Source organism: Coloeus monedula (genome assembly GCF_965178545.1).
Source record: "Coloeus monedula genome assembly, chromosome: 9".
Taxonomy (NCBI): domain Eukaryota; kingdom Metazoa; phylum Chordata; class Aves; order Passeriformes; family Corvidae; genus Coloeus; species Coloeus monedula.
This window is the reverse complement of record NC_138789.1, coordinates 30,149,976-30,176,892: the sequence shown is the minus strand read 5'-3', so window position 1 is coordinate 30,176,892 and position 26,917 is coordinate 30,149,976. Positions and strand designations below refer to the sequence as shown.

The 26,917-nt window shown below is 50.4% G+C and overlaps 1 protein-coding gene across 2 annotated transcripts; it reads right to left on the bottom strand.

Annotated features, from left to right (window-relative positions):
- Positions 1-6,119: 6,119 nt before the first annotated feature.
- Positions 6,120-26,674, bottom strand: PGM1 (phosphoglucomutase 1). Of its 2 annotated transcripts, none has more exons than XM_082287263.1 (11): positions 26,324-26,674; positions 16,263-16,425; positions 15,833-15,979; positions 14,713-14,838; positions 13,975-14,165; positions 13,450-13,604; positions 12,841-12,956; positions 9,499-9,634; positions 7,803-7,986; positions 7,361-7,495; positions 6,120-6,362 (listed from the first exon to the last, which is right to left on the bottom strand). In XM_082287263.1, exons 1-11 carry the CDS (start codon positions 26,567-26,569, stop codon positions 6,273-6,275), a joined length of 1,689 nt encoding a protein of 562 aa, XP_082143389.1. In that variant the 5' UTR covers positions 26,570-26,674; the 3' UTR covers positions 6,120-6,272. The 2 variants fall into 2 exon arrangements, with proteins under 2 accessions (XP_082143389.1, XP_082143388.1); XM_082287262.1 differs by lacking the exon at positions 26,324-26,674 and adding an exon at positions 19,436-20,028.
- Positions 26,675-26,917: the final 243 nt, after the last annotated feature.

Below are 26,917 nucleotides of genomic sequence, written 5' to 3'. Positions count from 1 at the left end.
CAAGGGGAAAAGGAGAGGAAAAGAAACTCGTGAATGTAAGATAAAAATCCAGTGTGCAAGCACTGAGCTACAAACCCTTGTGCGCAATTGTGAGGAACTAGTGCACAGTGACAGGAATCTGTTGCACTTCCCTGGACCTAAAAAACAATTCCTGTGAACCCCCAGTGGTATTTTGCCATTTCCATCAGCCCAGATGTCATGGCAGAAGGAATCAGTAGGAGCTGAGGTGTTCTGTACCTTCTTCCACACACAATAAACTTCACAGACATACACGGGGACATTCAGTTACTTGGTGGCTTTTCAAGCCCTGTATCTAAAATTGAGAAATGCAGCTCAGATGGTTTTTTAAGACATCTACAACAGTCACTTCAAAGCTGAACGTACAAGAGCTGCTTAAAAATTGCCTTTGATTCCCCCTGATGGAGAGCTCAACAGTGCAGCCAGGGAGCTGAAACCACAAATGTCTAATGTCACTTTTGCTGCTGTTTAATTTGAACTGATCCATCCCATTCTCTTCTTTTTTATTGAGAAAGCAGCAAAATAAAATGTCTTACATTGCTCATTCTGCCATAAATGTTATCAACAGTGAATGCTTGAAATGCTGCCAGGAGCTGCCCTATCCCACCTGCTGCTGGGAGTGAAACAGTAATTAACAGCCCTGGACATTTTTGCTTGGCAATAAATTAAAAAATAAACAGCTTCAATTTACATTCAATTTCCCTACTTTCCATACAACCTAAATATTCAACTTTCATCACAGCAACAATTTAATCAGGAAGACACTGAAAGCTAAAAACCAGTAAGTGTAGGGGAAGCTCTGACCTCTTGAAACTGGAGGGAGCTCAGGTACTCTTGAAAAAGGCACTGAACTGGGCCAAATGCATTTTAGCATTCCAATAAAATCCCATTTAGCTTTTTAAATAACACCCACATACTAATTAACTTCTTCAGCCTAAGATGCACAGAACTGCTTCTTTCATTTTGCTTTGGAAAAGGCTGTGCTTCACCCTGAAAGTTGTAGGTATTTAAACTAGGCAGGACCAGCATTTAAATTCATATATATGTATTTTTTCCTCTGCCATCCAAGTAGTCAAACTTTCAAACAGCTGGAACTTCTTGTGAAGGGACAAACACCTCTAAGCTGCTGCTGAGTCAAATTAAACCCCAGCATTGTTTAAAAATCACATTATTTCCTTTTGTAGGAGCTGAGCAGCTGATTCATGTCCTCATAAAGCATCTCCTTTGAGGCTGACTGTAGTTACAGAGTATTATAACACTTTTCTCTTTGGGCTGCACTGGCACAGGATGGATTTGTAGTGTCTGTCTTTGGTTTTTTACCCTGAGAGGCTCTTTGCAGACAGGTGACCCCAGAGGAGAAGGCAAAGCTCCCTGTGCTGCTGCCTTGTCCGGTGTTCAGCTTTGGTGCTGCCAGCAACAACCATCCCACTCATCCCTGCTGGACCTGATCATTCCTGAGGGTCTCCGAGCCCCAGCATGGGAGGTTAATGGCATTGTGAAGGGACACAGATGACTGGGAATTTCGTGCCAGAAAAAACACAAGCACTCTGCTTGTGAACTTCCTAAACTCCTCCGCTTCCCCCCAGCTCCCCCCGCCTCCCCGGAGCAGTGGATAAACACGGAGTCAGATGATTCAAAGCTTTGCACACGCACTTGCTCTGACATGGGGCTTGCTTGACCTTTTATTCTTTCCAAAACTTACCTTTTTTTTCCCCCTTCCTTTGTGCTCTGGATGCAAGGAAGGACTGGAAATAGCAGAGGAGGGACTGTGGGGATTCCCCGATGCGGAGCTTTGCACCTTGGCGGGAGCTGCAGCACATCTGAGAGTCACCCAGGGGCACCCAAACGGGCACCTCGAGGGAGCAGGGCTTGGAAGGTCCTGCCAGGTTGCTTTCACAGAGGAGAAGAGGGAGGTGAATTGAGCTGAATTGATGCAAAGTCTTTCTAAGCCATGTCACGATATCAAATATAGCCATGAAGTGCAGCCAAACTCCTCCAGTGTTCAGCTCATCCCTGCTGGTTCCAGAAAGTTTGAAATTATGGCAAATTAAATGTGCCACAGGCAGGATTTTTCACCAGCCTTTGCCTTGCTGTAGTAGAAGGGACGTTAAATCTCATCCAGTTCCTGCCATGGGCAGGGACACCTTCCACTGTCCCAGGCTGCTCCAAGCCCTGTCTAGCCTGGCCTGGGACACTTCCAGGGATCCAGGGGCAGCCACAGCTGCTCTGGGAATTCCATCCCAGCCCCTCCCCACCCTCCCAGCCAAGAATTCCTTCCCAATCTCCCATCCAGCCCTGCCCTCTGGCACTGGGAAGCCATTCCCTGTGTCCTGTCCCTCCAGGCCTTGTCCCCAGTCCCTCTGCAGCTCTCCTGGAGCCCCTTCAGGCCCTGCCAGGGGCTCTGAGCTCTCCCTGGAGCCTTCTCCTCTCCAGGTGAGCACCCCCAGCTCTCTCAGAGCAGAGGGGCTGCAGCCCTGGGAGCATCTGATCCCCATCATCATTCAGATCCATCCCGACAGCTGCAGCCTTGGCTCCTCTCACACACTGTCACACGAGGAGCCTGGATGCATTTCAGACCTGGACTGTTGCTCCTCGCTAGGATTCCTCATCCTAATTAAAACTTAATTTGTTCCCTGCAATCAAGCTGTACGTGTGGAGCTGAGTGTTCAGCCCAGAGGAGAGTGGGAGTTTACAGAATTGAAGTGCAGGTGGGGTGCTGGGAGCAGCAGGGTCAGCACTGACCTGGAAAGCCATTTCCCAGAATGGATATATCCCTGTTATCCCTGTTGATTCTGGCTCATAATCACAACCTGTGGAAATGAAGGCAGTAAAACCAAATCCCTCTCTGTTCTGGAGCTTTTATCCCTTCCAGTCTGTTTATTCCACCCCACTGCTCCCACCTCCACCCCAGCACCACATCCTGATCCTGTCCCATTCTTACCATGCTTCCCTGACCTGCTCCTTCACCTGCAGTCATTGGCCCCAGCCAGGCCCTGCTTTTTTATGGTCCCAGTTCAGCATTTCTGGGATCTTCCCAAAGCCTCCCACAGCTGGGGAATGTGAGGGAATACCAAGGGAAGGGATGAGACAAGCTCTTCTGATGGTGGTGAAAAAGCACGGAGACACAGGAATGTGCTGATGGTCCCACATCCCTGCTCAGTATCTGAAATCTCAGGGAACAAATGAGATTTTATTTGATTTGATTTAATAATTGTTTTAGTTCATCTGCTGCCACTTTCTCCACTTGAGCCTGGGCACAGCTGTCAGTGCTGTGATGGGGACATGCCAAATAACACCTTTTTTCAGTGGTACCTGGAAATTTTGCCCAAACCTCTGCGTGCTGAGGATCTGGGGATTAGATTTTGGATTTATCACATGGAACTACTCCACCAATGACAGCAGTGTGCAGTGTTTGCCTGAACTGTTTTAGGTAGCCTCAAACCTGTGGTTTGTGCCAATATTTCTGCATGGGAGCCCATTCTTAGGGACCAGCTGGGCAGCCTGTGCACTCACCAACGCTTCAGAGATGCAGGAATTGTGACTGAATCCCGGGATTATTGATGAAATCACGAGTGAGGTGTGGTGAAATCCTGCCTCAGCTGGAGGTGGCCAAGAGACTCTTTACCAATGCTGCCACCTAGAGAGAGACAGTCCATCCCCAGGGTGGAAAATCCTGCAGGAAACCAAGATTTCAGAGCTTTTGTGCCTCAAGCACAGGGGTTTAACCATCCCCTGTGTGCTGGGGATCACCCTGGACACTGGTTCCTGCCAGCTCGACTCCTGGCCATGGCACTGCTGCGTGACCAACCAGGCTGGGACAAGGAATTCCTGAGCACAGTTTGGGCCTGGGCTGAGCTCTGCTCTGGGCTGGGCTGTGGTTGCTCTTCCCAGGAAGCTCTTGGGATGTGTTTCCATCTCTGTGCAGTGCAAACTGCGCCCAGAAATGAGATCCTGCCTTACGTAAAGGTTACAACGCTACGACTGCTGAGACATCTGGATCTCATCGGGCTCCTCCGGGACAGGAGTCCTGAGCTTTGGCCTGGAGAGAGGCAGAGAAAGAGCAGGAGTCATTTTTCATGCAAATCTCCATCTGCAGAGGGTCTGATTCTCTGCAAACTCCTCCATGGTCATGGCTTTGGCAAAGGCAGATCATCAAATGCTGCACAGACTGACCGTGCTCCCCTGTTCCTGCCCCTGACCTGGAAGGGATCCACCACGATCCAACCCAGGGGGAAAAGTGGATTTCCTGAGAAAATCAGAACCCTGGGAGTCTCCTGTACCCAGACCTGCACCAGCTATCCTGAACCACAGCTGCTTTCCCCGCATGTGCAGTGTGGTCAGGGATGTGCTGGCACTGGGGCAGCTGCCAAGAGCTGCATCCTGCTCAGTGACCCAGCAGGGAAATCCACCCAGGCTTCCCCAAGAGGGATCTCTGGCCAGCAGCCACAGAGTCACACAATCATCGAGTCCAGCTGTTCCCCAGCACTGCAGATCCCACCACTAAACCACATCCCCAAGTGCCACATCCACGTGGCTTTTAAACGCCTCCAGGGATGGGGAATCATCGCTACCCTGGGCAGCTGTGCCAGGGCTGGACAGCCCTTTTGGGGAAGAAATTTTCCCTAATATCCAATCTTGGCACAACTTGAGGCCATTTCCTATCATCCAGTTGCCTGTATCTGGGAGAAGAGCCTGACCCCTCCTGGCTGTACCCTCCTGCCAGAGAGCTGTAAGAACATTTCCCCAATCCCACTCAAGGTTCCCAATCCCATGAGCCAAACGGGCAAAAGCTGAACAGGCACCAGTTGTCACAAGGAACAAGCAGCAGAGGGATCAGTTTGGGCTCCACTTTGTAGCTCTTGTAGGTGTGGTGGGAGGGAGCAGCTGGAGGAACTGAGCTGAGATAAAGCCATGAGAGCACAGGAAGCTTTGCCTCTCATTCTGAAGGTGCTGAAAGAAGTCGGGAGGCCCAGGAGAGGAGTGCTGTGTGTCACCAGAGAGCTGTTAGCACCAGTCAGCACCAGGATGGGCAGAGAGCAGCTTTTAGCACGGTTTGACTGAAAAGCACTCACAGTTCCATTAGGAGGAACCCAGGACTGACCTGCTTTAACAAGAGGCCAACCATAAACTCTGGGGTCACTTGTTCACACAATGCTTGAAAGGCAAATTAGAGCAGCCAAGTTGTTTTTCCCCCACTAATCCCAGCTTCCTGGTTTAGTCCTCTGCAGCCAGCCGTGAGGGAAACCTCTGGAAGCATCTTGCCAAGGGAAGCACTGGGCAGGCGCAGGACCATGGCATGGAAAACAGCTCTCCCAGCCTTGGGCACAGGCTTTTCCTGGGTCCTACCTCAGCTTTTAGACTTCTTTTAATCTCATTTTTGAAGGTTTTTATCCATCCCACAGCAGAGAAGCTCCCCCACAACTGTCAGTGCAGACTGAGCAGCAGAGACACCTCACCTGTGCACAGGGGAGATAAAAAGCCTTTTGTCAGCACATCCAGTCCCCCTTGGAAGTGGTGCTGGCAGCTCGGGATGAGGGTGGGATGTTCCATGTTCCTGGATAATAGAGCTGCTCCCTCAGGCCTGCCCAGGGACCCAGCCTGAGTTTCAGCCCTGGCCAGAAGGTGAGATGGGACACAGGGATTGCAGGATTTGAGTGACAAAGGCAAGCAAACCAAGAGGGGACAGAGCCTAAACTCATCCCACTAATGGGAGTACATCTGGGAAAAGGGCAGGAGGGTGCAGCTAACTTCAAACAAAGCTACAGCTGTCTCCAAAGTGACCCTCTCTGTGCCCTTGGATAAGATATTGCACATTAATTCCTGCAAATCTGATTATTCCAAGGCTCTTACTGTCCACATTCAACCAAACAAGCTCATCCAAACCGGGATAAAGTATTTGTGCTTCTTTCCCAGGAAAGTTTCCAAGACAGAAAAAAAGCCTGTGAATTATGGAACAATTTAGTATCTCTGTTATTCCTAGAGCCTTTTGTTTAAGGAAAAGCCAGGAGTCCACGTGCTGCCCCAAAAGTTGGCTGAGGAGCACCACAACCAATGCGCCAGCAGCACTGGGGACGCAGTGAAGCAGCCAAGGGGACAAGGGGTGCTGAGGGCTGGGGTTTATTGACTATCCTTAGCAGCAAAACTGTGTTCTTAAATACAGGGATAAAATCAGTATTCCTCTTTTAGTGACAATTTGACAAGGAAAGGGGCTGGGCTGACTCCCTGCCCCGTGCACACTCCAGCACAGGGTGGCTCTATGTGATGACGGTGGGCCCGGAGCGGCCGGTTCTTTCATGGAGCTGGGAAAGTTTCAGTGCAATGGAAATGAGAGGTGCCAACATCACCTGCAGGGAGGAAAGAGAGAGCTCAGAACTGCAGAGCAGCACATGCAGCCTTCCCACGTTGCATCCAGCCTTCTTTAAGCATCCAGGTCAGCCTGGGACAGCCAAAGCTCAGCTCTCCTGACCAAAGGACTGCTTTGGGCTCACAGCCTGAGCTCTGGGACCAGTGACAGGGACACAGTGCTCAGAGAAAATCCTAAGCTCCAGTGGTGATGCTGCCACCCTCCCTGTGCTGTATCCCAACCTCCACTGCACGTCAGCACAGGACAGGTAAATCCTAAGTTCCGTTTGTTCCTCTCAGAATGGGGGATTTTCAGTCATTTTGTCAATAATAGCACAGTAAGTTATGCACAAAGAGCTCACATTTGCTGGGGAATATAGAATCAGAGAATATCCTCAGTTGGAAGGATCCCCAAGGATCATGAAGTCCAACTCCTGGCCCTGCACAGACACCCCAACAATTCCACCCAGTCCCTGAGAGCGTTGTCCAAACGCTTCTGGAGCTCCAGCAGCCTTGGGGCTGTGACCATTCTCTGGGGAGCCTGTTCAGTGCCCAACTACCTTCTGGATGAAAAACTCTTTCTTGATATCCAAGCTAAACCTAAATATGAGAGGATTCTTCTCCTCCAGTGCCTACAAGAGCTCAGCAGCATTTGTAAAAGGTGTTGTAGAACATGTGCTGAACTCAGCACAGAACAGGGCAGTGTCAGCTCAGATACAGCTGAACCTGTGATCCCATTTATTTGTTTTAAACCAGCCACAGGTTTAACACAGGCAGGAAAACTCCTGTGCTGTGGCAGTGGCAGCTGTGAGGGATTCCCAGTGACGCTTGCTCCACACTTGAGCTTTTTTTTAATAAACCTCTTTACACTGGGATGAAAGATACCAAAGCTCTGGCTCCCCAAATTCCTGGCACCTCCGCACAGCTCCGAGCAAAGCAAGGCTAAGAAAGGGCTCGGCTCTGGGAGCCAGCAGTGGAAGGAGCGAGCTGCAGCACCCACCTGTGGGTCTTGGTTTATCTTCTGAGCATCCTTCTCGTAGCTGTCGATGTAGAGCCGCACGGTGGCCCCGGCGCTGCCGGTGCCGCTCAGCCGGAAGATGATGCGGGAGCCGTCAGAGAAGATGAGCCGCAAGCCCTGCTCAGGACACGGGAGGGAAGGGCCTCTCAGCTCTGTTGTCCACGATTCCCAGCATGGCTGTGCCTGACCCACACCATCCCTCCTCTTCAGGGAGCCACAGAAGGCTCCTGTGTTACCCTCTCCCCCCTCCCAGAGGGATTAATGTCCATCCTAACCCACTCTGGAGACCTTGCTGGAGCTCTGAAACTCCTGAAGCTGAGCCAGGGACTGCCTGCCAGACGCAGCATTCCCAACACGCTGCTCTGCATGGAAACAGGACATGAAGAAAACACTCCCAGTTCAGCCCAGGGGAGGCTGTGCCCACCTGGTTCTTGGAGACGCTGCCATCCACGGGGTCGTTGTACTCGAAGTTGTCGGCTTTCTCCACCGTGTAGACTTTGTCCCCGCTCGACAGCTGCTTCCCCACGAAGGAGCGGTCGAACATCACCGTCTCCAAATCCTTCATCATTTTGTTGGCAGCATCTGCATCCACCTCCTCGTAGTCATACCTGCAGCCAGCACCACACACAGGGATTAGGGAGGGGAGGATGCAATGAGATGTGATAGTTTGGGATGCCCTTTTTGAGCTCTGTGGGTGTTCTCTGCTCCCACGCTGGAGGGGAGGATAGGCAGAAAAGGCACATAAAAGCACCAGAACACATTGGCCAGAGACGCTGTGGCTGTCCCATCACTGGAAGTGTCCAAGGCCAGGTTGGATGGGGCTTGGAGCAACTTGGGACAGTGGAAGGTGTCCCCTGCCCATGGCAGGGGTGGCACTGGATGGGCTTTAAGGTCCCTCCCAACCCAACCCAGTGTGGGATTCCACGAAATGAGAGGAGGATCTGTGTGCAGCACTACAACTCCATCCACACAGATCCTTGGGACACAGCACAGCGTATCACAGGCGTTTGGTGCCAGGAGATGAAAGCACAAAGTGCTGTCTCACACTGAGTGTCACAGACTGAGGGCCAGGGCCAAGCTCCAACTGACTGCCAAGAATTTCCTGTAGTTCTGCCCACAGCGCCCCACCAGATCCCTCATGGTTACTGTGAACACCCTCAGAGCATCCCCACAGCAAACTGCTGCTGTGACCGCACCAGGAAAACATCCAGTGCCAGCTTTGATGTCCCTGCCTGTGGAAGAGAGGCAGCAGAGAGAGGCTGGAGCCCACACCAGGATCCCAGACTCTGTATCCCCACTGCCAGCGGGATTTGTGCCGCTGTGTTTGCCGCCTGACCCGCCTACCCCTGCACTCAGCGTGCTCTGCACACATACCTCGCATGCTAAAAGGCTGCCTTTTTATCCTAGACTTTGGCATTTTTCCCCAGGTTTCCATGCCTCAGATGTGTGCTGGCTTTGTGGTGAGTAGGGGGGAAAAAAGGAAGAAAAAAACAAAAGAAAAGGCAAGTTCTTTCATTTGGCAATTTGAGACGGAATTTTCATGTAGACCTTCCAAGCTGAAAGATCTGTGCCTAATGCTTTCACAGTGTTCCCACCTCTGCTTGTGTGCAGGCTGGTTCTCACTCCTTCCCTTGCCATCTTCCATGTCTACTGCAGGTTAAATTTGTGTATTTGGGGACTGGACAGGAACTCAGCCAGGTAAATAACAGCCATGGGGCTGGGCATCCATTCCATGAGACACTGCTGTCACTGAAGATGTCACAAATTAACTTGCGATGTGGGGTCTCAAGAATACTGATCTCATGGCAAAAAAGACTCTTGGAGGAAAAAATCTCCATTAAAAGTAAGAAAAGATACCTTATGTGTATAAAATGTCTAGACTTTGGTACCAGATTTATGTCTGGAGTAACAACCCAAAGCTGGACACCACAAAGGGTTATGGTAAATGCCCATTTCATGGCACCCAGGAATGCTGCAAACTGCTCAGGGAGTTTTGAACTACTACAGGACAAACAGCAATGGAATGACACAGGAACAGCCCCACGCTGACACAGCGGTGCCAGCAGGGCTCTGCTTTGACACAGAACAGGGAATGGGAGGTGTCAGGAGCCCTTTCCCACCTGGTGAAGAAGTTCCTGCCGTACTTCTGCCAGTGATCCTTCATGATGTCCTCCACGCTCTGCTTGCGGGCGGCCAGGATGGACAGCCAGGCCAGCACTGCCCACAGCCCGTCCTTCTCTCGGATGTGGTCAGAGCCTGTGGGGAGCCACAGCACAGACACAACTCCCAGTCCTCTCACACCACAATTCCCAGTCCTCCCCACCTTGTCTCCTCTCCTCCATGGCCCTGGCAGCTGCATAGCTCACAAATGGGAAGCATTTCCAGAGCTCCATCCCTGCTGCATCGTTAAAGCAGGGCAGGATATCATCTGCTCCAGCTCCAGCCCAAATAAAACACTCGGCATCTTTTAACACACACATTCATTGTTCACACATCTTTAACTCTGTTCCCAAGGAAGGAATGGGGAATGTACAGTAAAAAAGGGCATCAAATAAGAAAACAAAAGGTGAATGCAAAGGAGCAGCTCGGCAAGAACATCAGCTCCTCAGCAGCTGTCGCATCCCATCTGCCAAGGAGCATCCTGGGATCATCTCCTGACCCAGCACCAAGGGGAATGTCAGCCCTCCTGGGGAACCAAACCCCAATGACCCCAAAATCATCCCAGAACAGGGAGAGGAGCAGCAGGGCAGGGAGCACCAGCCATGGGGCTGGCAACAGCAGGGCAAGGAGAGGCTCCATCCACCTGCAGAGACCAGGAGAGCCTCCACCCTGCTCTCATGGGGGGCTGGAAAAGCCCCTCTCTTGGCTACAGGAGCATTCACAGAATCCCAGAATGGGTCAGGTTGAAAGGGACCACACTGGGGCAACTGGTCCAACCTCCCTGCTCCAGCAGGGCCATCCCAGAGCACAGGATTTTGACTGTCTCCAGTGAGGGAGACTCCGCAGCTCTCTGGGCAATCTGTCCCACTCTGGGCAATCTGTCCCACACAGTAAAGAAGTTCTTCCTCATGTTCAGGTGGAATTTTCTGGGCTCAGTTTGTGCCTGTTGCTTCTCGTTGTGGACTCCCCCAAAGCTGGCACTGCAAGGAGAGCAGGAAGCAGCCAGGGCCAGCCCAGCCTTGCCCTGGAAGCACAGTGGGATCACATGGCACTGACTGACCCCTTGGGAAACTCAAGAGGTGCTGGACCTTACACAGCCCCCAAACAAAACGGGATCAGATGGCCCAGAACACACCCAGCCCACACTCGGTGCCTCTGGCACGCCATTTGGACCATGTGCCCCACAGATGCAAAGTTTTCTCCTTCCCTCTCTGGAATACCTCCAAACAGGTATTAAAGAAACCCCAGGAGCACTCCAGAGCTGCCATGTCACCCTCTGAAGGAGTGCCAGAGTGGGAATCCTCTGGGAAAGGGCTGGGGGCAGGGCAGGGGGTTACGTGGTGCTTTGCACAAATCCCACTATTGTGGATGTGGCCATAAATTATCCCCACGGTCCCTCACGGCAGAGAGAGCTGGGCAGAGGTGATGGAGAGGAATGCTAAATAAACACCAGTCCCATGTGATGTATCAACTTATTGCTGGAATAAAATACCCAAGGAAGCAAGCAGGAATTCTGTCATGTCGCATTACTCTAATTGCTGCTGGCCTCCAGTCCCACTGCCTCACAGTTTGTTTCAATTTTTACTGGGTCTTTTGGCTGCTCCTTCACCTCTCTCCCCTTCAACACTCCCATTCTGTCCAGCTCCAAACAACTCCTCATTAACTTCCTACCAACCAACCCTCCTCACTGCTTTTCATTCCTTTTTCCTTCCTAAGTGCATTTGTCAGATGGACAAACCCCTCTGCATTGTGGGGGGAACCCAGCACTCCTGGGCCCTTTCCCAGTCTGCTCCCCCAAACTGCTTCAGCTCCCACCACTTGGATGTCTTGCTGCCTGGCCAAAACCCCAAACCTCTCTCTCAACCCCTGCTGCCACTGGAATCACTTTGGTTTGGGAGGAAGTCCCTTACCTGATGGGGGATGCAGAGAAACTGAGCTTGTTGCTCATACAAAGGTGGAAGCAGTCTTGGGGAGCTGCTCATTTGAGATCATCTCCCATCAGCAGCTCCAGGAATGTGGTTTTATTTATCTCCTGAAGCACCAGTCCCTCTCATTAGCCAAGGTCCAGGATATAAACTCAGCACATGCTGAAATCACTCAGGGCAAAACTCCAGAATCTTTCTTTACTCACCATTTACTTCAAGATTCCTTCACAGGGATACCAGTTTCCTGAAATTCCCCTTTCCTTCCAACACACAGCCAAATCCCAGTCCCACATATCAGAGTAATATCTGACTGCAAAAATATTGCTCCTGGAGACTGCCCAGCCCCACAGCAACCTGCTCTCCCCCAGAGCTGTGATCCCATTTCCTCAGCCACAGGAAAGCTGGGGTAATCCTTTCCTGTTGAGCTGTGCACCCCAGCTCCACAAAGAACTTCAGTCCAGGCATTTGGGGATTTAAAGCACACACACACAGGCTAAAAGGTTTTTCTGGGGTGGTGGAATGAAAACACACAAGGTTTGAGTGAGAAATTCCCTCAAGACCCTGTGCCTTGGATATGCCACCAGAGATCCTTAGAAAACAGGAAAAACATCTCAGGAAGAATTCAGACCAGATAAAACTCAGCCTTTGTGCAGGTATCAGGTGCTGATTCAGGGCCCTGCCTGCAGGGAAGGTCCCATTTCCACAGGCAAGACATAAAACCACATGGGAGATGCCAGGGAGAGTTCAGGAACTGCCAAGGCCTCCTGGGAATCCTGAGTGTCCTGAACACCCCATAACAACCTGGAGCAAATCCTGCTCCCATCAACTTCCCTGCACACCCCCAGTAAATTCCTTGTGATGTTCACTTTGTTTCTCAGTAACCCAATAACTCACTTAGACTGTTCAAAGGCAAGTGTTAATTTAAACTTTATAAATCATACCTTGTTTTCAGAACAGGAAAATGAGGGCCCTATTAAGCCCAGAGATTTAATAGTGACCTGAAACCTTCCCTAATAAAACTCCGTGCTCCAAACCGTATTTCTTTCCAGAAATGAAAACACTGAGAAGGTTTTCCTGGCCACCAAGAGTTGAAAAATACATTTAGCATTGCACTTAATCCCCACAGACTCAGTGACCGGGCTACTAAAGAGGCCCCCAAACTTCCTGCCTATCTCCACGTGCCTTCCCGGAGAACTGGAGAAGAAGGAGCTCCTGCCTCACAAAACCTTTAAATTGTGTTCATTTCCACACTGATTCCTCCAAGCCTTTCTTGTATCTTATTATTTTACAAGTATTAACAACTGCAGATGAAAGATAAATCCCAAATTAAAGAATAAGGAATCACCATTATGGGTGATATGGGGAATGCTGACTTACCAGTCCCAAAACTTTCCTCTCCACACAGAGACAGTTTGTTTGCATCCATCAAGTTTCCAAAGAACTTCCAGCCCGTTGGAGTCTCATACAAAGCAATCTTTGTAGCCTGGGCCACTCTGCAAAGGTAAGAAAGCCAAGTCACATCGCTGAATTCTTGGTGCTCCCATGGGAAATGGGATCAGCATCTCACTGAGGGCAGGGAATGCCACAGCTTTGGTACAATCCCTCTGTTTCATCCCAGTGTGACCTTTGGGAAACGAGTGGGATGTGCATTTAAAGAACAGATACAAACCCTCAGGTCTTCAAATCAATTTTAAGTTGCAGATTTCAAAGCATTTCACCAAGAAAGCATCCAATTTAAGGAAAAAAAAGGGCGGGGAGAATCATTTGTTTGGGCTTATCTGTAGGGAAGACAAAGAGCCAAGAGCTCAGCCCAGCTGTGCCACATCCCCAGGCAGGGTTTAATCCATTAAACCTCACTGCTGTCCTGGCTGGGCAGTCTCACCGGACCGAGGACAGGGAATTGATCCCTGTGAAATCCCAGGAAAGGGGCATTCCCTGCCCTCAGCAGGGCTCTCTGCCCTGTGCCCCTGCCCACAGGGGTGCTACCTGTCGAGGGCCCCGCTGGTGGGCATGCTGCGGGCAAAGCCGCGCACGCCGGTCTGCTGGAAGTACGGGATGCTGAAGATGTTGGCGGCGATGACGGCGACGGAGTCGGAGGGGTTGACGAAGAAGCCGTGCTTGCCCAGAATCATGTTGCGATCCTGGGGGACACAGCACAGGCACAGCTCAGCTTCCTGCTCAGCTCAGGGTAGGAGCTGGTCCCTGAGCAGGCCCAGCCCATAAACCCAACAATTCCCAGCGATTTTCTGAAATAAACACAGAGCTCTGAAGAAGTTACACAGCAGCACCTGGATACTGTTTCACCTTTCTGCTGAATTTTCACAGCTTTGAAGTTATTTAAATACAGTTTGGACTTATTGACACAGTAGCCAACTATTGCTGTGGTGGCAAACTGCAGCCAGTGCTTCACTTCACTCATGACTGCAGAGGAGAGGGAGAGAGAAAAGGTGCACCTCAGTCCCCCAGAGCTGGTTAGAGGGAAAGAAGGGGAATTCTGAGCAGCTCCTTTACCCCATCTCCATCAAAGGCAGCTCCAAAGTCGTACTCTCCCGTCTTCATGGTCTGCACCAGGTCAGCAGCATAGGTTAGGTTGGGGTCAGGGTGGTGGCCCCCAAAGTCCTCCAGGGGGGTGCAGTTCACAGCTGAATTTGCTGGGGCTCCCAGCTCCTCACACAGGATCTTCTTCACATAAGGGCCCACAACTGTCTCAGCAAAACAGAGAGGAAAGACTTGGCTCAGCCCCCAGGCAGCTCTACACCAGCCACAGCACCACCCACCTTGGGCTGCTCAGTTTGGGTCAATTTAGGTGCTTTATGGTTTAGGAGCTCACATCAAAATCCACCCCATCCCTGCAAGTGTCCCAGGCCAGGCTGGATGGGGCTTGGGGCAACCTGGGATAGTGGAAGGTGTCCCTGTCCATTGCAGGGGGTGGAAAATGAGCTTTAAGGTCCCTTCTAACCCAAACCATTCCAGGGTTCCATGAAACATTTCACAGAATCCTAAAATGGTTTGGCTTGGAAGGGACCTTAAAAATCAGCTCATTCCAACATCCAAAACACAACACTTGACCAAAAATAACATAAGGCATAAAAAGTTTGCTCCCAAAAAGAAAAATCCGGTATGCTACAAACCAAAAACCAAACTTGCAATATAAATTCCAGAGAAAATCTTCCTGTCTGAAGTAGGTGGCAAATCCCCAAGGACACCCTGGGCACCCCCAGAGAGCCTCAAGCCCCCAGCCCTGCGTACCCCCGTGCATGGCATCGATGCGAATCTTGAGCTGGTTCTTCCCTGAGAGCAGCTCCTTTAAGGCATTGAAGTCAAAGATATTCCTCAGCATGTTGGCATAGGCTTCTACAGAGTCCACGATTTCCACTGGAAAAGAGAAGGAAACAGGGATCAGCCCTCACAGCCTGAAATGTTGGTAACCAAGTCCTGTTGCTGTGCTGAGGGTCCTCAGAGCAGAGGGCCAGGGCTGAGCACAAAGCTCTGGAACATCCCAGAGAATCAGTTCATAGGGACAGGAATAATGGGGCTAAATTGGAATTTAATTACAGGCTCTTTCTGCTAATCAGATCACAAATGGACCAACAAAATCCTTAAGGCAAACTCTGTTCCTAGCTAGGGCTCCCTGGATTCCCTTTGAGAGGCCTCAGTCCCACTTCACTTAAATTAAAAAATATATCTATAAAATCAGATCTTTAAATTCCATCAGAGTCATTGGGAAGTGTGAACTTAATAGTTCAAAGAGTTACACCTTTTCAGCCAACAGGGAATATAAAAACATAAAATACAGCATAAAAATCCCACTACACAGAATTGGGGACCGAGAGAAATATCAAATTTTATCATCTTTTAACTTATTTCTTTTTTAATTACAAGCACGGGTCACCAGGAGATGGTAAAAAAATACTTGCAGTATTTTTTAAAAGTCTTTGTAAAATTTATTTTCATATTTCACTGCTGACTGACAGAAGTCACATGTGAAATGTAACAGCTTTCCCACTCACAGGGACAACTTTTATATGTGAAACCATGGAAAAAAAATCAGTTGAAAGATTAAAGTCTGTAATTTTTAATCAGGAAAATGCACTTTAACTGCATTTCTCTGTTTTGAAGTACACGTTTGCCTTGCAGCAAAACAGCCTTTGATTTTAGGGAAGTTTAATGGATCAAGATTTTGCAACTGAAGTAGAAACTTCTGTGGGACAGAAAATTCTATAAATCAAAATCAACACATAAATAAATGCCAGGATGCCAGGAGCAATGTCCTCCTTTTGATTATCCCACAGATGAGAAGGAGAGGTCAGAATGGCCACAGAAACATCACAATTCCTCACCCCTGCCAAGGGGAAGAACATTTGTTTACCTGTAAATGGCTTAAATTTGTTCTCCAAGTCAAATTGCTGCTTCCCAATGGTGCCCAAATCCACCTGGAGATCTGGGCAGATTGCATATTCCTCAATTTTCTTGCTGATTTGGAAAATTTTATCTGTGACGGCTTCAGGAGCAGGACCTGCAAGATGAAATGGGCAAGGGGGAAGATATTAAAGAATCCAACTGCAAGAGGAATGAACTTCAGGAATACAGCAAAGACCTGGACTGGGAATACCCTCCTAGGAAAGGAATGCCAGGGAATGAGGGGAACAGAGCATCACTTGCTCCATTTAGGGGAAACCTCTGCTCAGGGCACTGATCCCTGGGATATGAACACAGAAATTTCAATTCTCAGGTCAACACAAGAAATTAATACTACTACTAATAAATAATAATAATGCTGCAGCAGAAAGTGCCCTGACCTCCATTGGCAATGTTGAATTTGATGCCGAAGTCCCCGCTGGGCCCGCCGGGGTTGTGGCTGGCGGTCAGGATGATGCCCCCGATGGCTTTGATCTTGCGGATGAGGCAGGACACGGCCGGGGTGGACAGGATCCCGTTCTGCCCGATCACCAAGCGCCCGATCTGAGAGAGGGAGAGCAGAGCAAACCACTGTGAGGCCAAATCCCAAACCCAGCCCAAACCCCAAACGCTGGCAACAGGTAAAGCACAGCCCTGTTCCTGCCAAAGCTCCCCACGGTGCATCCAACCCCGCTCTGTTGTAGCATTCTCCTCCATGAATGCTGCACATGGATGCACTCAAGGCCTGAGCTCTCCACAGGCATTAAACACCATCAAAACCCAGCATTCCCTCTGGCCGTGGCCTAAAAATTTGCTTTCAAGGGACACAACGGGGCAGAGAGAAGCCAAAAGAACACAAAACTTGAACATCCTGGGAGCAGCTGCAGATTCTTCCTCGCAGCAGGTACCACACCTCCTTCCCATAAATCCAGGGATATCACTGAGATTGGATCCAGAGCAATACACCACCATTAGAATGTCTTTGCTGGAGTCCAGGCAACAAACCAGAAGGTGAATATTTCTCTGGAAGAACTCCTTCCCACACCCCCCCAAATGAGGTGACAGGATTTAAAACCACACCAGACTCCTCTGCAGCAGTCGAGGGGGTCAGACCCATAACAGACTGGGAAAAGAGGAGGGATTTCATTCAGTCACAAGCTGAAGCAGGAATCAAGAGGAGCATTCCCAGCCCGTGGTGGGGGCTGAGCCAAGGGCACGGGATGGCTGTGATTCCTGTCCCCTGGCACTGCCAGGTGCTAAGCTCCAGCATCGCTGCCCATCAGTTATTGCATGGTCCAGATGTCCAGCCCAGCTGCTGGCAGAGCTGCACCTCCAGCAAATAACAGCATAAATGTGAAAAAGCACTTTAAAAACCCAAAGTGAGGGCTCTGCCTCCAGCTGGCCACAGCAGCTCATACTGGAGCCCTCACTCTGCCCACCCACCTACTGATCACACATTTATTGCACCTCACATTTCCTTTGAAGCAGCCCAACCTCCACAAGGTTTGCTTTTTCCCCGTTGCCAGACACACTTTGTCCTGTGCTTTATTCCAGCCTCCAAATCTTGCTCCTTCAGCTTCCCTGAGAATTCACGAGACCTCCAGGAAGCTCCTCTCCAAAACTTCCCCTCCTGCTCCCCAGTTTCCCTTTGAGGGTCACGTTCTGCACCACCCTGTGCATCAGTGCCCTGCACACAGCCCCAGGAATACTGCAGACGAAGAGAAGACAAGGGATTTTCCCTGCCAAAGCAGACAGCAGCTGCAGGAGAGCTGGATGGCCACATCAAATCCCCTGTCCTCGTCCAGCCTGTCCTCCCTGCACACCTGAACTGCAGCTTATCCCCACAGAAGGAGAAAGGAGAAAGGAGAAAGGAGAAAGGAGAAAGGAGAAAGGAGAAAGGAGAAAGGAGAAAGGAGAAAGGAGAAAGGAGAAAGGAGAAAGGAGAAAGGAGAAAGGAGAAAGGAGAAAGGAAAGAACACTCATCTCCATCTGAGCTGCCCTGTGATTTGGGTCCTCCTTGTCTTCCAGAGGTTGTCAGCTGCCATTCCCCACCCATCCAGTGCTAAATCCTTTGTGGTAGCCACTGGAGAAGGTTGCTCAGTGTAACAATACGCTGAACGATTTACACTTAATCCTTTTTGAGTCTGTGGAATTTCTTATGAGGAAAACCTAAGGCTGCAATGATGGAGAAACACCTTTCATGGAATTCTCAAAACAGACCCACGTTGTGCAGCAATTTGGAGTTGCAGTACATCAAAACCATCCAGGCAACACTTCCACCCTGGTGTTCCTGAAAGCCCCATTAGGATGCACACAGGGACCTCCTGCAGCCCCTCCTCCCCCCAGGAACACTGGAATCAGCTTTTCCAGGCCATGGAAGTTGGTGGCTGCAGCTCTGTGGTGTCCCCAGCCCACCCTTCCAGCCCCTTCTGTGCAGGACATGCAGCCCAAGCCACCAATCCCACATGCTGAGCCCAGACCCTGCTCTGAGCACCACGAGCACAACACTGACAGGCACCAGCCAGACTGAGGAGAAAAATCCATGGAAAATACCCAAACCAGCACCTAAACCCCATTTTAGCCAGACCTGGGCCCAGTGGTAGAGAAAAAAGGCTCAGCTGGTGAAGATGAGCCTGATCTCCCCCTCACCAGCAGATCTGTCCTGGTGTCAGGCACTCCAAGCCTGGCTCTGTGCACATTTTCCAGCACTTCTGCTCAGCCCATACACTGATTTCAAAGGAAGATATTAATTTGCAATGCCAGAAGATTTTTTTCCCCCCAAGATGGAAAATATGTCGATTTTAAAAATAAATGAATAAAATTATCTCCTCCTCTTCTCCCCTTGACTGTCAATTACACTGTTCTAGTCAGGTTTTTTGTCAAACAAATTCCCAAAATCCAGGTCCCTTTGCACAAAGTTTACTCTGCACAAAGAGATCTGGAACAGACAGCAGAGTCTTTTCTTCTTAAAAAGCAGAAGGAAACAAAGACAAAAGCCCAGTGCATGAACCATGATCTACCACAAACACACAAGGCTCTTGCTCTGCTTCCAAAATACTGAATTCCAGCAAAACTGAGCTCCCTATAAAGGCTGTCACTCACTTGCTAACTCTCATATCAATTTCCAAAGGCTTCCTGAGCATTTATCCCACAGCCACAACTTACACCTGGTGAGAAAGGCAAAACATGGCTGTTTCTGTTCCTTTGCCACTTTGGTGGCTCTCCCTGTTACTTCATTTCTGAACAGTAGCAGGGGTTTATATTCTTGTGGAAAGACTGAAAAATCCACAGCTGCCAACAGCTTGGGGCATGTCAAAGCACAAAACAAGAACACACAAACCCCAGGCAGAATTTATTTCCCTTTCTCCATGTGTATTCTCTGCCCTCCTGCATCACTTAGAGTGAAAACCCAGTAATTTCTGTACTCCCCAACTGATTTGCCATTAAAAACATCACTATCAGCAGTTGAATAAATGCCTTTGGGGAATTAAATCTCACAGTGCCTAATTTCTGATGGATTTCTGCACTTCTCAGCCACACCCCACAGGAATTGAGCCGTTTAACATTTACCAACCCCGTTGGCAGCAGCCATTTGGACAATCAGTTCCACTGCAGACTTATTGAGGTACCTCCCATCACCTCCAACCACCAGAGAGGCTCCTTGGCGATCTCTTAGGTCTATGGAAAAAAATATACTCTGGATAAAATTCTGCAAATAGTTCAGCTTGGATTCAAAGTAAAAGGTCTTCCTCCGTAATCCGCTGGTTCCCGGTTTCTGGTCGCTGTAAGGAGCTGTTGGCACCGTCAGCAGAGGCAGGGGAGCGTCTTCCATGTCCATTTTTCACACAAGTGCATTTAAAAAGTAAAATATGGCAAAATTAACCCCCAGCCTTGGCACAGCAATGGCCCACCTATGAGACAGGAGTTCAGGGGAGCTGCTGAACACCCAAAAATAGCTCCTTGCACCTTCTGTAACCAAAGCCGTGTCCTCGCACTTGCGGTGGGGGATCAATGTCACGGAGAACGCACAATTCCACGCTGCTGGCCCTCACTGCAAGGCTGGGAAAGGATTCCTGTCTTCTCTGTCATCTCCTGGTTGCCACAGGCACTGCTCCCGGCCATCCCATGGAGCTCAGCAGTGTCAATCCGTGTGGATCTCCCTCGGACAGGGAGGTGGGAGCACCCCAGCCCCGCTCGGATGCGCCGCTCTGGCGTTTTCCCAGATCTGCAGGGCAATGCCAGGCCCGGCTGCACGCTGGGGCTCCGGAGGAAAACTTCCAGCAGGATTCTGCTGCAGCTATTTTGCAAAGTCTGGTGAGTTAAAGGTCACTCTTAAAATGGAAGGGAACAGATCCGTTACCTCCCGTTTGCTCATGCGACTCCTGCCCTACAACCTGACTTCCCACAGGCTCCCTCAAACACAGGGAGATCTTCCAGCAGGAACAGCGGGTCAGCCTTTGGCTGGAAAGCCTCATGAGCCTCAACTGAACACCCGCAGCAAGTCTCACCCAGATTAAAACCACAAAAAACTATCAAATGTTTGGGAAAGCTGCATCCCATAACGCTGTTCATTGTGGGAAAGCCTAAGTGCAAACAGAAGAGACTCAGATATCAAGAAACTTCTGTGAAGCCTCATCTTCCCAAGCATGGGGAAGGTCAATGAAGGAAGGGAAGATTGTGGACTCCCCATCCCTGGAAATGTTCAAGGTCAGGGTAAACAGAGCTTGGAGCAACCAGGAATAGTGGAAGGTGTCCCTGCTCATGGCAGGGGGTGGAATAGGATGGGTTTTAGGGTCCCTTCCCACCCAAATCTTTCCAAGATTCTAAATCAGCCTTTTCTCCAAGCCTCTTTAGCAATGCTCAAAGTCCTCTGCCTGAGCTGCTGGAAACAATTTATAGATATTACTGGAGCAATTAAAGAGCTTGGTAATGACTCTGTGTCCTGCTATTAAAAGCAGAAAAAGGAGATGTGCACACAGCTGAATTGTGACAGGTATGAAGGCGCTCAGGGACTCTTTCCTGCCATGCTGATTCTGTCATTGCTCCAATAATTGCTGTATTTTCTTCCAAGGGAGATCACAGAATCATAAAGGTTGGAAAAGTCCTCTGAGATAATCCAGATAAACCCTGCCAAGGCCATCACTATCCATGTCCCCAAGATCCTGATTTATCCACCAGCACATTAAAATGGAGTTGGATGATCTGTGTGAACCAACACATCTTTTGCCCCAACAGTGAGACCGCCTGGGATACACAGCCAGGAACAACTGGTTTGGGTTTTATCCACCCACACTATTCCAGCATCCTGCAGCTCTCTTTATTCCCATGCAAAGGCCCAGGTTTCCCTCTAGTGGCACAGAACCCAAAATCCAGCTCCCAAAATTACACCTGGCAGGAAAAGGCCTAAGCAAGCTCTTTCCCTTCTTGCTGCCCTGGGAAATGCCATGGCATTAAGTGACAGGAGGAGGGTACAGGACACCCACCAGCTCCTGTGACTGCACATGAATTTACTGGCAGGGAAAAGGCCTAGGGAGCGTTGGAATTAGTGTGTGATTCAGTGCATGTTGAGTAGACAGAGGAATTAAACTAAATTAATCATTAATGCAATGTTTATGTACATAAAGTGAAACACATTCTGTTATTAAATGAAATATAAAATAGTGCATAAAAGGCACAGGGACAGACACACCAACACTCTTGGGGTGTTCACCTACTCCCAGGGCTTTCCTGCAACACCTGCACCACCACTTGGGACAAACTGAATCACCAATAACTGGCCAACCAGGACTGGTCAGGGGCTGGGGATCACACGGCTGTCAGAGCACCCAGAGGTGCAAAATGTCACCAAAGGTGGGTGCTGAGCACATTTGCACTGGGGCAAGGTCATCTCATCTGTGACGTGGGAGGCGTTGCTGGGGTGACTGATCATTACCAATCACTCAGCAGGCCAGAGCTGGTGCAGGATCAACTGCACCCAGGTTTCCTCCTGGAAGTTGATAAAACTTATTCTTGGAATCTTTTTCTCCAGGTAAGCCCTGCCAGTACATAATTAGCCTTGCAGCTGGAAGTGCTTCCCTACAATCTGCTGGACATCTCCCTCGCTTGTGGTTTAAGCTGAGCTGACACAGCAAGCGAAGAGATCATAATCCTCTTCCTGACAACTCCTCACTGAAAAATCCTTTAGCATTAGGCTCTGAGTGCCCTCTCTGCTACAGCAAACAGCCCCAATCTCCTGAGCTTTTCCTTGTGTTCCTGAGTCCCTTATTCCCCATGGCAGGTGGAGGCTGGTGAGGGAATCTCCCTCCCCCAACAGCCAACCTGGCACAGACAGGGATATTTGCTAACCCAGCTCCCCTTTTCCTGACCTGCACTGAAACATACAAGAACTATGAACTAAACTATTGATTTTAATGATAGAAAGACAAACAAGACTATTCTGAGAGGGCTTGAATTCAGTAAAACATTGCAGAGCCACAGCTCCAACCTTGGCTTAATTAACCCACCATGGAAAGGCCAGACTGAACAGTAATTCCCTGTTCCCATCCTCTGCTACACTCTTGGGTCAGGCTTCTCCAAGCTCCAGGATGCCCTCTCCTCCTCTTCTCCTTTCCTTCCCATTCCTCCCGCAGGTCTCTGTCCCAGTTCTGAGGGCAGATAAAGCCAATGTCCCCTCTGGGGCTGTGTTTAGCTGCAGGGATTTTTGACAGCAAGCAGCTGGTGACAGGCATCTCCTTCTGCTCCTTTTCTGTACTCAGTCAAGAAGACACTCAGCACAGAATGGGCAACAAATGGAGTAAAAACACTTTACACTTCATCTGTGACTCTCCTATAAGACAGAATCCCATTCCCTTCACTCCTGCCCTCAAGAAAGGTCCAGAGTCGGTGCTGTCCCTGCATGTTGGCCATAAGAGGGTGCCAAGAGCCCTGGAAAAGCCCCCTGAGCAGCTGCCAAAACCTGGCACTTTCTGCCGAGGATGACTCTGGTCCAGGCAGCCACTGCATTTGAAAATGCCAGGACAAGTGGAGCCCAAGAAAAAGAAACAGACTGCAAGTGTGTTATTAGTCATACAAGGAGTGCTGCCCCCACTGCAAAACGCTCTGTTTCTATTAAGAATTTGAGTTTGGAAGTCACTGTAGAGATTCCAGAGGGACAAAAAGATACTTGGCACCATCTCAAGTGCACTCACGTATGAATCATTCCGGAATTAAGAGACACTGTTCTGTTCCTCCCACAGCTGGAGAGAAAAGTTGGGTGGCAGAGACAGGGTCTGGCAGGGCTGGGAATGAATCCCCATCTCCAGGTTTGTCCCCCCAGCAGGGGCTGAGCCTTCCTTTACCAGGGAAGTGCACACTAGCCAGCAGCATTGAGAAACTTTCTGTTCAAAGGTCAGCTCCTCAAAGCACACCCAAATCTGCATTTTATCTCTGCTGTCCTGCCCCTGCACCAGGAAAAGGGGAGGGATTCCAGCTGGATTTCCTCAGTGCTCCAGGATTTCTGGCCACAGCCTGCTGAGATAGAACCCCTGGCCCTGGATCCTCTTGGAAACCTGTACCTGAACCCAAAAAACACCTTCCACTATCCCACATTGCGGGACCAAGGTGTGGCCATGCAGAACAGCTCCGGGAAAAGTTTGAATATGCACAAAAAACAGACAGTAAAAATGGTCTAAAAAGGACTCACCTTGAGCATCAGGTGTGCTCTTTCACTCTGCTGTCTCCTGATTGTCCCTTTTATTAAACTTTCCTTCAACTTTTACAAAGAGTGAAGCTCGTTTTTCACAGAACCAAGGGCACAGTAAATTTGGGGAACAGCAGGTGACAATGGCACTGAATCAGCCTGGGGCTGGTTCTATGATCACACCTGGATTTACACTTTCTGTCATTTTGGACATAAAATTATTGCCCGGCCACGATTCTACTGCTCAGTGATGCTCCAACAGGACCCGTGAAGATCTTATTGGTGCCATTAAAGAGTCAGACTCACCCTGTGGCAATAATGCCAAGGAAAGCTGGCCCACAGACCAAAACAAAGCTGGTAGGCTACACTGGATGTCAAATGGGACTGGCAAATATTCTCCATTTCAGTTTACTTACAGAAACGCAAACTTAAAAATAAGAGAAACACCCCTTAATCTCACAACTACAAACGGAGCTGTTGCTAGTCAAAAAGAAAGACTTCACTGCAGCATACAAACCATTCCAGGTGGAGACAAAATTCAAACTCATTTTAGCATCCTTTCCTTTCACGTTGTAAAACTAAAGATCATCAGCTGTGGTGCTCAGGTCTCTCCCGTGGCTGGAGAGCACCATTCAATCAGATCTTAACACCCCGTGATCTTAGAGCATTCCTCAATCCCATCATAACCCCCAGCACCAGAAATGCACTTTTCCAGCACTTTTCTTGGCATTATTCAGCTTTTCTCAGGATGAGGCCACTGAGGTTTCCCCCAGACCTGGCTGCAATCATGAGATGTTCAAGAGTCCCAGCACTTGGACAAACCCACAGTTGCAGCAGACAAGTTTCCATGTGCTGTTCCTGTTCTGCAGGGCACTTTCTTACCAGGAATGAAGTTGTCCATCCTTCTCTTTGAAGGACAGGGAACTTTCAGTCACTTCATATTCACTACGAAGAAAGAGGATTTTCAGAGACTTTTACTCAACTACACTGTGGTAACCACCAGGGAACTGATACTTGCAATTACAGAAAAACCCCACAAACCAAGCATCCCTTAAGCACTCCAAAACAAGGCAAACACATCAAAATTTATTAAAATCCTGGTTTGCATTTGCTAAAGAAACCCTCTGGTTTTAGTCACCTCCTTTCTTGGGACCAGAGGATTTTGCTACTCGGGATTTTGGCAATGCAGTTCTTGCACTGCTTTCTTTAGGGCAGCACTGCTAAAATGTAGCAAATGTCTGGAATCAAGTTTCCAGGGGCTTTGCTCTGTAGATCAACCCCCTGGATCTCGGGTTACATAGCCAGGCTTTACCTGCTGCTCATTTACTACCCACATCTTCTTCCACACGTTTCTCTCCTCCACCTCCCATTTTCCCTGCCTTTTCAGAACATTTTCTGACTTGAGAGCCAATTCTGTCCTAGCACTTGGAATTCCCGTGGACAAAATGCTCCAAGGCAAGTTCCTGCTGGCAAGGGCAGCCCTTGGGACCCGCTGCTGCAGCTCTGGCAGCGAGCTCAGCTCTGCATGGACGTGAGGGACTGCACGAGCCAGGGCAGGATCCGAGACATTCCCGGCCCTCCACGCTTCCCAAAACACCTCATCAGAGCCCAGCACGGCTTTACCCCCAGGCCTCTGCTTCTGGGATGGAGCTGAAGTGTCAGCGATGGAGAACTCGGCGCTGGAATGCTGCCACATCCCACCAGGCCCTGGGTGCACACCCAAAAACCTGCACAAACTTTCACTTCGTCCCAGGGAACAAGTTTCCCAGGCTGCTTATTCACAGGGATCCGCAGGGATCCTGTTGTGTGTGAACTCAGGAATGCTGCGTATTCCAACTCCAACCCCTTCCTAGAACAAATTAATAAACCAATGCCTGCTGCTTTTCCATCAGGGAAGGCTGCTCTCTCCATCACTTTCAGAGGTGCACACAGCGTTCAGGGATGCTGGCAGATGGAATCAAAGTTGAACAGCTGCCACACATCACAAAAGACAAATTTCTACATGGCTTTTAAAAAATCCCAAACCAGTTCTTTGCTCCTTTATGCCCTAAGAAGGCAGCAATCCCAAATGATCGGCTTTTTTTCCAAAGAAGTTAAGATATTTACAGGCATTGGGGCACCTCAGAATTTGAAATAGCTTACTCTGAGGTTCTACCCTAAGCACCAAGCACCCTCAGCCCCTCTCTCCTTCATGGTCCATGAGGAAGAACGTTTGCTACTGGTGGTGGTGTCCCAGGGGAAGAGAATATTTGACATTTGGAAAAGAGCAGATGTAGGGAAAAGCCTCCCTTTGCAAACTCGACTTCAGCACACCTCTTCCGACCAACATCACATTCCCTGCTGGGATTGCCTTGGGCTACCAAGTGACAGGAGCAGGACGAACGCACGGAGGAATCCCCCAGCAGTGAGATGCACTCCAGTGCTGTGGAAGGGAGCGCTGCTCCCCCCCAACACCTCACCGCCTCCACGCTGTGCCCTTGCTTTGCGGTTTAGCTGGAAAAGCCAGGGACGGGCAGAAGGAAGAAGAAGGAAGTAGAGCAAAGTCGTGTTTGCTTCCATCCCTCCGCCCTCGCCAATATCCACCCGCTCCCGCAGGCAGCGAAAGGCTCCCGGGGGGCTTTTCCTACCTGCAGCGGGAGCTGTCCCCCGCCAGCCCCGTCAGCTCATCGGTCCCTCCCCGCGTTCCTTCCCCGCCGAGCGCCAGCGATTTCCGCCGCCGCTGCGCGGCCCCGCTGCCGGCGGCCGGGGAGGGCATCCCGGAGCCGCGGAGCGCCCGCTGCTCACCCCGTTGGCGGCGGCGATGCGGACGATGAGCTGGATGGCCTCCTTCATGTAGAAGCGGCCGTCGCCCCCCACCACGAGCGTGGCGTCCTGGCGCTCGGCGGGCGGCACGGTGGCCAGCGTGCTCTGGATGAAGTTCTCGCTGTAGTTGGCATTGCTCTGGAACACCGTCACCCGCTTGCGCAGCCCGCTGGTGCCCGGCTTCTGGTCGCCGTAGGGCTTCGTCTGCACGGTCACGATCCGCACCATGGCCGGCGCCGGGCGAGTTCCGGGAGCCGGGGGGCGACCGCGGCCGCCCGGCCCCGCCGCCGCCACCGCCCCTTAAAGGCACCGCCCGCGCTCCCGGCCGGGCACGCAGCGGCCGCAGGCGACAGCAGCCGTGTGCTGCTCTGCCCTGGCCTGCTCTGCCCTGCCCTGCTGGCACTGCCCCGCCCTGCCCTGTGCTGCCCATGCTGCCCTGCCACAGCCCCGAGCACCTCCGTGTCCTGCTGCTCTGCTCCATCCGAGCCACCGCCACGGAACTATGGAAAGGTTTAGGTTGGGAAAGAGCTTCAAGATTGCCAAGTCCAACCGTTCCCCAGCACTGCCAAGGCCACC

Excerpts from the sequence above, each read along its gene's own strand:
- PGM1 (XM_082287262.1), bottom strand. The coding sequence starts at position 19,699 with ATGGACATGGAAGACGCTCCCCTGCCTCTGCTGACGGTGCCAACAGCT. Across the intron at positions 15,980-16,262 it reads ATTCAACATTGCCAATGGAG|GTCCTGCTCCTGAAGCCGTC; the intron begins GTCAGGGCACTT and ends TTCATCTTGCAG. Across the intron at positions 9,635-12,840 it reads AGAGGAAAGTTTTGGGACTG|GCTCTGACCACATCCGAGAG; the intron begins GTAAGTCAGCAT and ends GGCTCCCCACAG.